This window comes from Anabrus simplex, chromosome 1, assembly GCF_040414725.1.
Source record: "Anabrus simplex isolate iqAnaSimp1 chromosome 1, ASM4041472v1, whole genome shotgun sequence".
In the NCBI taxonomy this organism is placed as follows: Eukaryota; Metazoa; Arthropoda; class Insecta; order Orthoptera; family Tettigoniidae; genus Anabrus; species Anabrus simplex.
The window spans coordinates 1,148,662,467-1,148,679,962 of record NC_090265.1 but is presented as its reverse complement, the minus strand read 5'-3'; the positions used below and the strand labels follow the sequence as shown (position 1 = coordinate 1,148,679,962).

The 17,496-nt window shown below is 38.4% G+C and overlaps 1 protein-coding gene across 5 annotated transcripts in view; it reads right to left on the bottom strand.

Annotated features, from left to right (window-relative positions):
- Positions 1 to 815: 815 nt before the first annotated feature.
- The window catches only part of Sardh (Sarcosine dehydrogenase), a 282,041-nt gene continuing 265,360 nt past the window's right edge, over positions 816 to 17,496 (bottom strand). For all 5 annotated transcript variants that reach the window (XM_067137412.2, XM_067137411.2, XM_067137413.2 and 2 more), the window contains one exon: positions 816 to 1,539. In XM_067137412.2, coding sequence (XP_066993513.2) covers positions 1,362 to 1,539 — 178 coding nt within the window. In that variant the 3' untranslated portion in view covers positions 816 to 1,361. The remainder of the gene's footprint in view (positions 1,540 to 17,496) is intronic.

Genomic DNA, 17,496 nt, shown 5'->3' with positions numbered 1-17,496 from the left:
ATCAGTATCTTGGAGGAGATGAACGTCACGAGCATTGAGACAATGATTACTAAACCTCAACTTCAATGGGTCAGTCATGTCACCCAGATGCTTATCACGCCTTCCAAATGAAGTGATGTGTATCAATTGAAGGATGGTTGAGATAATTTGGGAGGGCTATAAAAATGACTCAAGGATATTCTAAATTCTAATACAAAGTAGTACCAAATTGATTTTGGCAGCTGGAAGGATGCAATGTCTGATCAGACAAAGTGGGGATGTATATTCCTTAAGGACCCACAATATTCTGAATAACAGCAAGGAAGGCATGAGTACTATAGGAAAAGATCATAGAAAAGAAATATAACAAGGAACTTTGGTATATTAGTTATGCTAGCATTGCTCCAGAAACTGTGGTTCTACGACTGATCTTTGTAGCCATTTAGGAATGCATAATCAGCAATATTAATGTACTCAGAAGGCATCATTATATTTGCCAGGGAGTGAATGCCTAGGATAAGTATGATGATTAATCTTTCATTTCCAAGCCCTTTTCTGGATATTCTCTTTCTTTTGCCAATATCTTTATTCTTTAATGGGCTGGGCCTATTCTATTTTTCTATTCTAATTAAAAAATTCACAGAGGCTTGCAAACTGAATATCAAAATGTATAACAGTCTATAGTGAAGACATATATATGTGTGTTACAGCTAGGAGAGAATGGTAATTTTTATTTTTGTACTTTCCCTTAAAACAACTATCGCCGCCACCATACTGTAAGGGATGGTAATGAAGTTATGACCTGGAAGCGAGAGTTTAGGGATATGTTGGAACAATTCTTCATTATTTGGTAACTTCAAAATACATATATTTATTTGACTCTTCAAAAATAAAGTACAAAAATATATACATATACAACAAACATATTTCATGCTGTACAACTATACCTTTCAATGTGGCTTTTGGACCCCATCATCTCCACTTCATCAAGTCAAATTCAAACACTATGTTTTGCAGTCTGCCACAGTTCCTTATAGCATGATTGGACTGTTTTGACTCCTAATTGCTAACTACTGTGGAGAATTTAAGCCAACTCTTCATGATATCCATTTGTGCATTAAGAAACATTGATCCTCTGACTAAGCCAATTTCATCGTAAAATCAACTTTATTCTTTAGCCTTTCTTTTTATACAGTTCATCTAGAATTCTGCCTTTGAAAGTTCATTCATTAAATTATATACTGAAACTCTTTTGTTGTCACTTGTTAATAAAAATGTCATCCATCATATACTTAATAAGTTTCTATGAAATATTGACATGGTTCATGTTGCAACATCTACTCGGACAACTAAATATGTAAGCTTATTTGTTCACACATCCATCATTGCCTTACTGGTAGTGGGTCTTCATAGTTGCCTCGAAGCCTCTTACCACGGGGATCAAAAGGACTCTTGACAAAAGTTGTGGCATCGTAACGTTTACCCATGATCTCAATTTGATAATGGCCATTTGTAATGAAATCTGAAGTGACTCTCCTACCTTCAGGGTGCCGTACATACCTGGAAAAAATGAAATTTTATTTTGTAACTGCAGACCTTATGTGGAAATGAAGTTGGCAAAGGGTATGGAAATGCATTCCATGAGTGTCATCATCAACAATTTAGAAGGATGGAATCATTCTTACTTAAACTCAGCAAACAAACCCTATACCAACAAGCATTAAATTTCTCCTTAAGTTCAAAATTGCTCTGCATCCTGCCTGTGAGTTAGCAAAGTAAATGTGCCAAGGAAATAGCAAAGGCAAAACGACTATGCACAATTTCCCCACCCAATCCTACAGACCGTTGTACAAACATGTGATTTATTGCTCCCCGAAATAGCACATGTACCCATAATATGATTGAATTCATAGGTTATGCCATGTGATCTGTAATGGTAGAAAGTTAAATGAACACTGTAAACAATGACTGAATACTCTGGCATTGATATTAACTTTCAAGGTGGAAATGCCATGGTTAGTAATACACTTCTAGTGAGTATCATGTATGTTGTCTTTATGAGTGAGTCTGTAATGTGATGGTCGCCTGTGGTATCCAAGTATCAGTAGTGTAGTGGTTCAAATCTAACCTTATGTAACTTTTTTAAACAACAGATCATGCCCCATTGTAACGGGGACTCAGCATTTATCCATACCTACCAGGTCACATCACAGACTTATTCATTCACTTGTGAAGTATTCCAGAGATGAGTACGTTGATATGTTTGCTAATTTATCAAGAAACAAGGCAGAATGCATTCAAGTCCCAATGCTTGTATCACAAGCAGCTTCCTGACAGAAGATAACCACCTACCAATATGTGCAAAAACCTTGAATGATTATTGCGGTCAACTGGGACACTTGGAAGGGTACGCTCTATGAGAGATGTTCCTATAACGTCTATCCCAAATGAAAGGGCTGTTTTGAATGCTGTCCGGAACAATCCTCATGTTAGTACATGGACACTTGCATGACAGACCCACATCAGCCAGTCATCTGTTATGTGAATATTGCATATTAATAAATTTCACCTGTACCAGCACCAGCATTATGCAGTGTGACCAATGATGCAGCCTTTCTTTCAAGAGTCCTGTTTTCAGATGAATCATGATTTCACAACAACGAAACTTTGAATAGGCACAAAATGCACTATTGGAGCATGGGGAATCCCCATTTGGTAAGACAGGACACATTTCAAGTGCAGTGGGGAGTAAATGTCTGGTGTGGTATCTGGTCAACCACCTAATCGGACCTATTTCTTCGATGGCCATACGATGGGAGTATGCTACCTTTATTTTCTTCAAACTGAACTCCTATAGTTCCTGGAAAATGTGCCATTACTTGGCTGATTACTAATGTGGTTTCAACACGATGGGGCCCCACCTCATGGATCAGTTGCCTGGAACCATCTTCATGCTTCATATCCTAATAAATAGATAGGAAGGGGAGGACCTGTTCTTTGGTCCACATGATCACTTGATCTTACACTACTTAACTTCTTCCTCAGGGATCATTTAAAGCAGGTAGTGTATGCACTGGAGCCTGAAAATCCTGGTCACCTTTGGCAACTGATCACTATGGCACTGTTACACCTGACATGTTACAATGTATTTACAACATCATGCTGAAATCTGTATAAAACAAGGTGGTCAACATTTGGAGCACTTGCTACATTGAATATACAGGGTACCACGTTTCCTACCTACAGGCCATCATGTCGTAGTCCAAACTGGCTACATAACATATAATAAAAATGGTCCTTTTCAGGACCAATGGTCCCAGGGGCTCTCAACTTGGGAGCATGGATTGGTGACCACAGGGCTTTGAACTGAGTCCTGACATTGCTTCCACTTACTTGCGCCAGGCTCTTCACTTTCATCTATCCTGTCTGACTTCCCTTGGTTAATTCTTGTTATTTTCCGACCCAGACACTATCAGATCATTCGAGGCTAGGGAGTCTTTCATTTTCACGCCCTTCGTGGCTCTTGTCTTTCTTTGTTCGATACTTTCATTTTTCAAAATCTTGGATCCCTTTCATTTTTTCCTCTCCGATTAGTGATATATAGAGGATGGTTGTATAGTTGTACTTCCTCTTAAAACAATAATCACCACCACTATCACCACTTTCAGGACCAAATGAAAATTCACGCGTTGGAACAAGTAGGTATGTGGCCACATCACATTTGCTGTAAATGGCATGAAACGAACAAAGAAAATGAAAGTGCAACAGTCTCGGAATTTAACCTGTTTCCTGGCAGCTTTTCTCCATAACAACAGCGATGTTTCATTTAGTATCCTTAGGTATGGAAAGCTGGGCAGTATGTCTTGCACATATGGAATCTGTTCATCTATATTCTTGATCATAAATTCAACGGTATAGTTGTACTAAGGCAATATAGGATCGGGTACGAATGTTTCTAGGTTGGCCATGATATACGAGTTCGTTGGGTTGCATATCTCAAAAAATATAAGGGGTGTTTGGGCCATCCAATATAAAATGGCAGAAGCACTTGGAACTTTTTTCTTCTTCTTCTTCTTAAGACGCCGTCTCCGAGCGGAGGTTGGCGATCCACGTAACTTGACAGTGCAGAATGGAATGCCACTTCTGAAGTACAGCAGTGCCATCTCGAAGGTCTTTCAACCATAAATTTCTTCTTCTCCCAACAGATCTCCTCCCTTGTATCTTTCCTTCGATAATAAGTTGTAATAACTGATACCTCTCACCTCTCATGATATGTCCTAGGTATTGTGTTTTCCTCTGTTTTATGGTGAGCAGTAGTTCTTTTTGCTGTTTCATCCGACGAAGGACCTCGGCATTTGAGATTTTCATTACCCAGGATATCCGCAAGAGACGGCGATACAGGAACATTTCGAAGGCATCAATACGTTTTTCTATGATTGGATCCAGAGTCCAGCTTTCACATTCATATAGGAGAACAGAAAATATATAGCAGCGGATCATAGAAATTTGTAGTTGGAGCCTGAGATCTGACCTCACAAAGAATTTCTTCATGGTAATGAATTGTTTCCTGGCCTGCTCAATTCTAGATATTATCTCCCGTTTGGAGTTACATTGGTCATCCAAGATGGTACCCAGATATTTGAGAGAAGACACTTTCTCAACTATTTTATCTTTTATTGTGAGATTTGTCCAAATTGTCTTCTTAGAGAACACCATCAGTTTCATCTTTGAGGGGTTAACATAATTATAATCCAATCTTTTCACTGTGCTGAACTAAGGAGTTTATCATGCACTGAAGGGCAGGCATGTCATCAGCTATGACAACAGTATCATCTGGATATCTGATGTTGTTGTTGATTTTCCCATTAATTTTGATCCCACCATTGTCTGTCAATGTTTCTTTAAAGATTGCCTCTGAGTAAATGTTAAACAACAGAAGTGACAGTACACAACCTTGGTGGACGCTCTTGCTGATTGAAGCGGTTTCTGAATTTCCTTGATCAGTTTTGACATTTGCAAACTGATTCCAGTACAGGTTACTGATTATACGTAAGTCACCGGAGTCAGTCCCTGTTGATCTCAGAATCTCTATCAGCTTATTGTACCTGACACAATCAAAAGCTTTCTTATAGTCTATAAAACATGCATAGACATCAACATTCATATCTGTGCACCTCTGTAACAACACATTTAACAAGAAGAGTGCCTCATGTGTACCAGCGCCATTTCGAAAACCGAACTGATTCTGATCCATGTGGGATTCATATATTTTGTATATTCTAGTGTGAATGATTCACAAGAAGATTTTGAGCACGTGAGACATCAAACTTATCATACGATAATCATCGCACTGAGACGAGTTAGGCTTCTTCGGTACTGGTATGAAGGTTGATTTCTGCCAGTCTGATGGTATTTCTCTTGATACATATATTTGATTGAATAATGATGTTAAGATATTGAGGCCGGTAGATTCCTGTTCTGTTATTACTTTGAGAACTTCAGCGTACACACTCTCAGGTCCAGTTGCTTTACCATTCTTTTGAAGTTTTACGGCATGTACAAATTCACTTTTTGTTATTTCAGGGCTATTTTCATTTATTCTCTCGTCAGGTGAAGGAGGATCATTTCTGTAATCTTTGAAGGGATTTTCTATATATTCCTTCCATCGTTTGAGTTTCCCTTCCACACCCAAGGTGATTTCATTATTGGCATCTCTCAAAATTTGACCATATCATCTCCGTTACAAACCACCAAGTTCTCTCGCTTTCTTAAGCAAGTTAAAATAGTCATGCTTTTCTTGAAGGATCTCAATTTCTTTACACCTGTCTGTCATCCATAATTCTCAAGCTTCTCTGTACTTTCTGCATACAGCTTTGTTTACTGATGGGTAAATATGGATATAAAGCACCCACAAAGTTTTACTGTACATGGTATTTTCTATTAATGATTATTTTTGTAATTTTTATGCTGTATTGTTGTAATGCATTGATAAATTAATGTATGGTACTGTTTAAATTAATAATAATGATAATATCAGGGACTGTATCCAAGAAAGGTAACAGTATTATCTTGAGCATATGCTTTCATGAATGAAAACCACTTTATACAGTGTCCAAAATTTGAGAAGTAATGGTCAGTTACAGCATTGATGTTGAAATAACTTCTCTATCAAAAGCTAGGATCCTATACAAACCTACAACAAACTAATAAAGGCATAAAAGGAAAAGGAGCATTATGTTTAAAATATGAATGAAGAGCAACAATTTATCAGTCTGCTCAAAACATATAATATGGATCCAAAATGATTAGTACAACATTTGCAAAAACACAGAAAAAAAGAACAGCTTCCAGATTTGGAACCTGACCACTGCTAAGGAGGAAAAGATAAAAGCAAATAAAAGCAGTTATCTGATGTTTCCTTGATCCTAGGCATATAACAACCTTCATAGTTTCTAGATTAAGAGAGCAGGAAGATGACAATAATCATTTCAAGGGTTTTGCAAGGAAATAACCTTCAAATATTTTGTGGACCTAAATGTAAATGAGTTTGGAAGATCAGTACTAGAAGTATTAGAATTATTAGAAGATGCAAGTACCTCCCCATGAGTGGGGAATAAAACACATCCAAGGTATCCCCTCCTGTTTTAACAGGTGACAAACATGGAAACTCTACAGGGGCTCCTGACTTAAAAGCTGAGGTTGATAACTGAGCCCCTAGCTATCTGGCATTACATCTACTTACTCGAGCCGTCTCCTCTCACCACGACAGTATTAGGTTTGCGAGGCCTAGGCAGTCCTACATTTTCATGCCCTATTCTCTACTACCACTAGATGCAAATACTATGATGATTGCATAACCTTTTGGCTTAACTGCTAGACCTATGCAAAAGGCTATATATTGTCTGCTCTGAAGTTGATAGATGATGTCTGAGGGGAAACACCTCTTGTAGTTTACAATTAGTGATGCTGACTGTATGTATGTCCACTCCTTAGTCCCATTTCATGATACAAGGTCAAGGATGTGAGACGAAATTATATGGCATGTTTTTACGGCTGGATGACCTTCCTCATTCCCACCTCAGATGAGGAGCTAATGAAGATGAAATGAAGGATGAGAATTCAATATTGTATGAAGGTGGAAGGAATTGGCTGTGGCCTATGAATAAGAAAAGTCCCAGCATTTGTCTGGAAGTGAAAATGGGAGACGACAGAAAACCATTTTCAGGACAGCCAATGTTCGGGTTTGAATCCACTTCGCTCATGGGCTACAATAGTGGCACAACTCAAAAAAACAATTTCTGAGATAAATGAGTACAAAGATTCCTTTAGAAGTGAAATGCAGAAATCATATGATTAATCTATAGAATAAAGAGCAAGCCACACTAAATGTTTTGATAGGAGTTCAGTTTTTAAAAAAAAAGTTACTTAAAAATTGCTTCTTCATTTCCCTTACCAAAGCCATGGCCTACAGGTTTTGAGATGTGCCACTATTGCTGCAATATTGGACTATCTTGAGAGTTTGCAGCGTATTATAACTAAACAAATTTATGGACAATGCAAGAGACTGCATTAACTCCAGAGCTTGACTCCATAGCCAAAGTGTGTTAACATGCATGGCAATTCCACTGGGTAACTAGTGGTGATGACTCAGAGGGGTCTCTTCCCGCATCGCGCTCACTTGTTTCTCTCCCTGTCCGCCTTCTGCGTGACATCATGTGATATGAGACAGCGGTCGCCTGTCCTGCTGACACGTATTACCACTACAGTCTAAAATGGTCATAACTTCTGAACCATTCATGCAAATAATGTCCTGACAAGGTTATTGTAATCCTTATAACATACTGGAGGAGGTCAAACAATTTATTTTGATGAGGAACTCGAGGATAATATCGAAATATTTCTTTAATTTTAAGGAGTTATATTTTATACCGTGGACTGTAGCATAAAATCGCTTCTAGAGGGCAGCCGGTTGGAAATAGGTGTGTGCCATCGCAGACTTTTTTGTAGAGGATTCTATGCTCTACATTTCGTACGCTTACACTTGGGGTCTATCGTTGATGGTTCACACAGTGTAAGCCAAGAAAGCAAGTGACCGACCGACATTTTTGTCTCTTTCTACGTATTTACTGTATATCGGATCACGGATATATAATAATTTTATAGTGGTTCACTACGTGAACAGTGTTCGCGTTGTCAGTATCTGAAGTAGAACCACTGTACTGATTAAAATGCAGTCAACATATTATGGAAACATGTGTGGCACTATAAATTGTTGGCATGTAAAAGAACTCCCGTGGGACAAAATTACGGCACCTCGAGTCTCAGAAAACCGTAAATGTTAGTGAGACGTAACATAAATAACATCATTATTATTTTGCATATTATAAAGACAACAACGACAACAACCATCATAGCCAGTTAGTTTGCTACTGTGATGGCATAACAATACTTCCTCGTCAGCAATGCTTGGTTATTGAAACACTTTGTAATAAACTCTTGAATATCTCCATTATTACAGCTCGTATGGTAAAAAGGTGTCAGATATAAATGACTGAATGAAAATCATATTTTCTATAATTATTGTTATGTGCTAATAGCTGAGCTGAGTAGCAACTCAAATGGTAGATCGCTGGCCTTCTTAGCCCAACTTGGCAGGTTCGATCCTGTCTCAGTCCGGTGGTGAAGGTGCTCAAAAACATAGTTAGTGGGACGTAAAATCCAATAACATTAACATTATTATGTGCTAATAACTTATATTTCTGAATATATTTTGAAGCTCGTGAAATAATACAGTATCCGTGATCCGATATACAGTAAATGCGAAGAAAGAGACAAAAATTTCGTGCGAGAAGAGACCTGTTACTGGATCTCGGTTATTTCAAAAGGGGGCCTCACACATCCCAGTCATGAGTGGTTAAAAAATATAGCCCAGTTCGAAATTTCATTTGGTGTGTTTCACGGTAAGACTGTATCCAGATGCAAAAACGTGAAAACTTTTATTTCTATTATTAAGTCAAAATTTCCAGTATTCCATGACAAAATAATTTGTCTCTACGTAAGGACCAGGACATTTATTAGGATATGGCATTTTAATGCAAAGAGTAAGGAGCTAGCACTGAGAAAATATGCCAATAAGAAGGCTAAGCTTTGGGCTGGTTCATCAAGTAATTAAGTCTCCTGACACGTACGTTTTAATAATTTAATATAATTCCATAAAGATGTCGATATGATGCATATTTTCCTATGCCATTTAATCTAAATATTTACTTCATCAGGAAATAACTTAATTATTTTGAGTTGCATGGCAATATTTTATTTCTTATTGTATTATATGTCATGTATTTGATAGTTGATGTTCTACCTGCTCAGCATGTGACAAAATTTAATGCATTTTCACGTTTTTAAATCTATTGGAAGTGCCGTTACTTATCGAATCGGACTAAACCAGACTATTATTTGATAAAAGATTGAGAAGATGTTTCACAGGCACGAGAACTCACAGGCTTGCTGTACTGCGACTGTGTTCCTTACTCGCTATCGTTCATACCGTGTGACGTCAGAGTGCTCCAGCCAATGGAAGCTTCAATCGCCGGAGTAGCCTACCTTATATTCTAGTTACCTTGGTGATGACTATTGTTTTAAATTTAAAAGCTCTTATCTTCAGGATCAGAATTCAGGACAGCTGTCTGTGAGAAATTGGTACGAGTCACTGCAGGTAGAACAACCGAGGGAAGATGAGGAGCACGGAACTTTTGCTGAGATGTGTGGAAGTAGGAGGAAGGGAAAAGGTAGGAAAGGGAAATGTAGAGTAGCAGATAGGAAAAGACAGGTGGAACAGGGTCATGGGAGGGAGAAAAGGGAGAAGGAAGTAGCTTCTGCAGCATTGAGAGAAGATAGTGCTGAACAGGAGGGGAGGGGCTCAAATGAAGTGGGTAGGGTTGAGGCTCTGCTCATGGGGGATTCCATGGTTAGACATGCGGGGAAAGTGTGAGAATGAAAAGGAACCAGGATTGACAATCCCTGTATCAAGTCAAGATTAGAGGAATAATACTGGATAAGACAGTGGAATGTAAAATCCAAACATACTTAAATGCAGATGAAATTCGAGAGAGAATTAAATTAAATGAAAAAGCGCATATGAGTGAAAACATGGAGATAGAGGAACGGAAGGCAAGTAATTATATTAAGGAATATCCCAGATATGAGATAGAACAGGAAGAAATGAATGTGATGCAAAAATAGATATTAGAATGTATGAAAGAGATCTCAAAATTTTGCCATATCTACTGTTCCGATTGCCACTGGAGATGGATCGATGTGATCAAAATAATAAAAAATAGTATTAGTTACACAGTCCATGAGTCAACAGGACAGATACCAAGCATGGTACATCATAATATACATCCAGTAAGACCGTGGCATGCAATCGTTGGACAAGTAAGTGATGAAAAACCAAATCCTGAGGAATTAAATCAGCTTGTTAGAGAAAGAATGTCCAGGCAATTTCGAAAAAGACTGAGAAGAGTTCGGTATAAAAGATTCCATTCTACATTGAAGGAGGTGATCTTATACTAGTTAAGAAACCAATAATGTTAAACACATCAGCTAAAATATTTTCAAAATTTATACCCTTATTTGATGGACCATTTGTTATAAGAAAATCTTTCGGCAATAACGCATATGAAATTGAAAATATGGATGGCACATATAAGGGCATACATAATGCAGCGAATATGAAGCTATATTTCAAGGAGAATTAAGAAAACATATGAGAGACATTCCTGGTAACACAAGAAAGATTTTTAAAAAATACTTCAATAGATAGAGTATAGCATAAATGAAACAAGAAATACTTAAAGAAAGGGATATAAGGAAGACAAAGAAAGGAAATCAATTTACGACAGCAAAAAGTCACATTGAAATAAATGTACAACAGATAAATATATCGCAAGCAATATATTTAAGTCGATGCGGGAATAGCAATATATAACACATGATAGCACCTACAAGACAAATGTTAAACTATGACTAGTTGAAATATAAAACACATTACAGCAAATACAAGGATTAATGTTGAAAGCTAAATTGTCAAAAGTTAAAACAATGAAATCAAAACAGAGAAGGTAACAATAGTTAGGGTATGATACACGAGAAAGTAGTCCAGCTTGGGGTTTGTAGAACATAAGGCGTATCTATATACAACATTTAAATGCACCAACTAAGGCAAATTTTAAATGCGTATAACCATCTAAAACATATGACAGCACCTATAAAGTCACTGTTAGATTATAACCAGTTGAAATGATGTGGTGTGTCTGACTGTAAAACATAACATTTTTGAGAAGGTATCCCAGTTGTTGAGTCTTGATAAACAAGAGAATTCGATAAGTTGCATTTTGCTCAATTGATTTGTTGGCTAATGATGACGCGCAATGAGCGTCGAAACTAGTACCAACCTTCTCTAGACGTTATGTGATATATATTCACATTAATAAACATTCATGGTATTGAAAAGGTGGACCTTTAACATTTTCATTTTACTGTAATCCCAGTTCAATACTGAATAAAATGAAGTTTCTAACTTTCAATTGTGGTTAATGTAACGAATAAGTTATAGTTGGTATATTATAAAATGGAGGTGATACAGTGCCACGTGTAGTTTATAGTTGGATTATGTGAAGACATATGAGTAATATGAAATGAAACAGAAGTGAATTAAGAAGAAATGGAATATTCAAGCAAATAGATAATGATTATGGAATAATCTGCGTCAAGTCAACGTATACTAAAGGGTTGTTGAGAAGAAATATGATGAGGCTATATGTAACAGATGATATATATGAAGAATGAGTGAATAAGAAGAAGAATCATGATGGTGATAGTTATTATTTCATCGATAAAGAAGAGAACGATTTGTTGCAATGGTTATATTGAGAGGATTGACGCAATTTGAGGTTAATAATATATATTTAACTCCATGATGAGTAATAATTCTTAGGTATTCCATATCCAACATTGAATATGATTTATATAGTTCACATATAGGGGGTAGGCACATATAAATCATCGAGATAAATCCATATAAGGAAAGTTGAGTAGAATATTAACCAACAATAACCCAGATTTCAACCACAGTCATGTTCGCTTGATAAATAGAAATATATCATACTTATCACAATTATGCTATTGGTGAGGTTACTAACACATAATTGCTAAAGATACTGGTTGTTAAAGAGTCTTCTTAAATGATATACGATACTTATTTTAATAAATAGCGATGAATGAGGTGATGTAAGTTAATAATGACTTGTTGATATGTTGTATGTGATACATATATGCAGTTAACTTAATTCATAGAATTTATAAGAGGGATGATATCCACATGAGCTACTGGTAATGATGATAGATGATAATTTTGAAGAGTGCATATGTAGTAAATAACTTATCACTTATCTTTTTCCCTCATGTATCCACCAGTGGCGTACGCTGGGATCAAGACGTGGGCTACCAGTAGACTTAGGTTACCCCTTTTCAATGGTTGGTTTAGAGAACATCAAGCCTTCAGCGTTTTGAGCTGCAGCCAATGGCCAACGGAGAAGCCTGTTGTGTTGTGAAAGTTGCTTCACAAGCTACTTCTCTGGCCTCTGCTACTGCCAATGCTCAACCCCTGATCAGTGGAGATGGTAGCCTAAGGTTTAGCAAATTAAAGTCCGGTTTTGCAACGTGACCTCGAAAATGTTGTGAGATGGACAGCAGTCCATTGTGAGATGTTGATAAACGGGGTTAAAAGTCAGGTTGTGAGTTTCACAAATAGGAAAAGTCCCCTCAGTTTTAATTACTGCGTTGATGGGGTGAAAGTTCCTTTTGGGGATCATTGTAAGTATCTAGGTGTTAATATAAGGAAAGATCTTCATTGGGGTAATCACATAAATGGGATTGTAAATAAAGGGTACCGATCTCTGCACATGGTTATGAGGGTGTTTAGGGGTTGTAGTAAGGATGTAAAGGAGAGGGCATATAAGTCTCTGGTAAGACCCCAACTAGAGTATGGTTCCAGTGTATGGGACCCTCACCAAGATTACCTGATTCAAGAACTGGAAAAAATCCAAAGAAAGCAGCTCGATTTGTTCTGAGTGATTTCCGACAAAAGAGTAGCGTTACAAAAATGTTGTAATGTTTGGGTTGGGAAGAATTGAGAGTAAGAAGAAGAGCTGCTCGACTAAGTGGTATGTTCAACAATGATAAAGGTGTTTTAATTTATTCCACCTATTCAATACTTATATTATCATGTATAGTTGTTACATAATTAAATTCTTAGTTACATGGGACATGTTTCGCCCTCAATTAAGGGCATCTTCAGCCTAAATACAATAATCAAAAATACAACTAAATTAAAAGTGGACGTTAAATACAATCATCAAAAATACAACTAAAATAAAAAGTGGAAGTTAAAAGTTTAGTCTGTTCTTAAAATTCAGAACAATAAAATTGTGAAAAATGATAAAATAAAAAGATGCTAATGGAAAACTGTCTTATGATTAAACTATAATCTTGTCAGAGACTAAAACTTCTATTAAAATTCGAATTAAAACAGTTCATATAAAATATTGGAAAATCAAAGTGGTAGTAATAAAAAGCCAACGACATGAGGGCGTGTACACAAGCATAAACTTGATTGTCATGAATACAATCTTTTCAAGGCCGTTGATGAAATTCGTAGTAAGTAAGGCAGAAGCATCTATTGAAAAATTGTAAGAGGCCGTTAGCACCGGTAGGTAATAAAATGGCTGAATCCTTGCCAGAAAATGTCAACAGATGCAGAAATAAGTTTTCTGTAAGAAAAGGAAAAGAAGAAATAAGAAATTGAACGTAAGGAGAGAATTCAGTCTTACATAATTTTGAAACAGATGAGGACTTACATGTAAGTGGAAGTTGTTATTTCTTAACTACTGTTGAGTTGGTTGCTGCCCGTCTGTTGGCTCTAAGTCTGGTGTTATAACTGTGCTGCAGAGGCGGTAGCGAACTCGGAGGGGAAGGAATAGGGGAGTGCGGAAGGGAGGAGAGGATGGGTGGAGTCAAATGTGACGAGGCTGACAAAGGGGCGGAGTCAACTGCATTGCTGGAAGTAGGCCTAATATCTGTAGGTATGGGAGGAGTATTAGGGTTTGAAGAACAGTTATAACACCAGACTTAGAGCCAACAGACGGGCAGCAACCAACTCAACAGTAGTTAAGAAATAACAACTTCCACTTACATGTAAGTCCTCATCTGTTTCAAAATTATGTAAGACTGAATTCTCTCCTTACGTTCAATTTCTTATTTCTTCTTTTCCTTTTCTTACAGAAAACTTATTTCTGCATCTGTTGACATTTTCTGGCAAGGATTCAGCCATTTTATTACCTACCGGTGCTAACGGCCTCTTACAATTTTTCAATAGATGCTTCTGCCTTACTTACTACGAATTTCATCAACGGCCTTGAAAAGATTGTATTCATGACAATCAAGTTTATGCTTGTGTACACGCCCTCATGTCGTTGGCTTTTTATTACTACCACTTTGATTTTCCAATATTTTATATGAACTGTTTTAATTCGAATTTTAATAGAAGTTTTAGTCTCTGACAAGATTATAGTTTAATCATAAGACAGTTTTCCATTAGCATCTTTTTATTTTATCATTTTTCACAATTTTATTGTTCTGAATTTTAAGAACAGACTAAACTTTTAACTTCCACTTTTTATTTTAGTTGTATTTTTGATGATTGTATTTAACGTCCACTTTTAATTTAGTTGTATTTTTGATTATTGTATTTAGGCTGAAGATGCCCTTAATTGAGGGCGAAACATGTCCCATGTAACTAAGAATTTAATTATGTAACAACTATACATGATAATATAAGTATTGAATAGGTGGAATAAATTAAAACACCTTTATCATTGTTGAACTGTTAAATTTTCAATACGGACCTAAAATGAGGTTTATAACATGTAAGTGGTATGTTCCGAGCTGTCAGCGGAGATATGGCGTGGAATGACATTAGTAGATGAATAAGTTTGAATGGCGTTTATAAAAGTAGGAAAGATCATAATATGAAGATAAAGTTGGAATTCAAGAGGACAAACTGGGGCAAATATTCATTTATAGGAAGGGGAGTTAGGGATTGGAATAACTTACCAAGGGAGATGTTCAATAAATTTCCAATTTCTTTGAAATCATTTCGGAAAAGGCTAGGAAAGCAACAGATAGGGAATTTGCCACCTGGGCGACTGCCCTAAATGCAGATCAGTATTGATTGATAAATGGATAGAATGCTTGCCTTTGGTCCGATGAGCCCGGATCAATTTTCAGAATCAACCCCCTCATACTGTTAATTCCCCTGGCTTGAGGGTTGGATGTTTATGACGTCTTCGCCATTCATTTTAACCTCATTAGGACATCACCACGCCTATACAGATGCAATGCACCATTATTATTATTATTATTATTATTATTATTATTATTATTATTATTATTATTGAATGAAAATCCACAGCCTGTTTCCAGTCATTCAACGAGGTCAGGAATGGAATGAATGAAGCCCCCATCTAGCGGCGAGGATAGGAATTGTGCGGCTGCCGAAGCCTGTCGCACTCCTCTGGGGCAATGATTAATAAATGACAGATGAAATAAAATGATATTGGAGAGTGTTGCTGGAGTGAATTATGATGGGGAAAACCGGAGTACCCGGAGGAAAACCTGTCCTGCCTTCACTTTGTCCAGCACAAATCTCACATGGAGTGACCGGGATTTGAACGACAGAACCCAGCGGTGAGAGGCCGACGTGCTGCCGCCTGAGCCATGGAGGCTCTTATTATTATTATTATTATTATTATTATTATTATTATTATTATTATTAAATGCTGAATTTTACAGCAGTCGTACCCATCGTTCACTGGTTTATTAGCTTCCTTGGGAGATCAGTGGTGGTGTCCGATCCATGATCCCGGATTCGATTCCAACCAACAAAAGAGAACCTGAAAGATTGCATTCCATTTTAGCAGATCTACCTATAAAAGGAAAACTACACTGACTGACAGAGCAAATGCAACACCAAGGAGGAGTGGTTTGAAAGGGATGAAAGTTCGGGAAAAAACAGAGACAGCATGAAAGAATAATTGATGTTTATTTCAAACCGATATGCAGGTTACACAATGCGCACGGCATCGACTCAGTAGGATGTAGGACCACCGCGAGCGGCGATGCACGCAGAAACACGTCGAGGTACAGAGTCAATAAGAGTGCGGATGGTGTCCTGAGGGATGGTTCTCCATTCTCTGTCAACCATTTGCCACAATTGGTCGTCCGTACGAGGCTGGGGCAGAGTTTGCAAACGGCGTCCAATGAGATCCCACACGTGTTCGATTGGTGAGAGATCCGGAGAGTACGCTGGCCACGGAAGCATCTGTACACCTCGTAGAGCCTGTTGGGAGATGCGAGCAGTGTGTGGGCGGGCATTATCCTGCTGAAACAGAGCATTGGGCAGCCCCTGAAGGTACGGGAGTGCCACCGGCCGCAGAACATGCTGCACGTAGCAGTGGGCATTTAACGTGCCTTGAATACGCACTAGAGGTGACGTGGAATCATACGCAATAGCGCCCCAAACCATGATGCCGCGTTGTCTAGTGGTAGGGCGCTCCACAGTTACTGCCGGATTTGACCTTTCTCCACGCCGACGCCACACTCGTCTGCGGTGACTATCACTGACAGAACAGAAGCGTGACTCATCGGAGAACACGACGTTCCGCCATTCCCTCATCCAAGTCGCTCTAGCCCGGCACCATGCCAGGCGTGCACGTCTATGCTGTGGAGTCAATGGTAGTCTTCTGAGCAGATGCCGGGAGTGCAGGCCTCCTTCAACCAATCGACGGGAAATTGTTCTGGTCGATATTGGAACAGCCAGGCTGTCTTGCACATGCTGAAGAATGGCGGTTGACATGGCGTGCGGGGCTGCCACCGCTTGGCGGCGGATGCGGCGATCCTCGTGTGCTGACGTCACTCGGGCTGCGCCTGGACCCCTCGCACGTGCCACATGTCCCTGCGCCAACCATCTTCGCCACAGGCGCTGCACCGTGGACACATCCCTATGGGTATCGGCTGCGATTTGACGAAGCGACCAACCTGCCCTTCTCAGCCCGATCACCATACCCCTCATAAAGTCGTCTGTCTGCTGGAAATGCCTGCGTTGACGGTGGCCTGGCATTCTTAGCTATACACGTGTCCTGTGGCACACGACAACACGTTCTACAATGACTGTCGGCTGAGAAATCATGGTACGAAGTGGGCCATTCGCCAACGCCGTGTCCCATTTATCGTTCGCTACGTGCGCAGCACAGCGGCGCATTTCACATCATGAGCATACCTCAGTGACATCAGTCTACCCTGCAATTGGCATAAAGTTCTGACCACTCCTTCTTGGTGTTGCATTTGCTCTATCAGTCAGTGTATATTACTCCTATAACAGCAGTCCTGTAGTGTCTT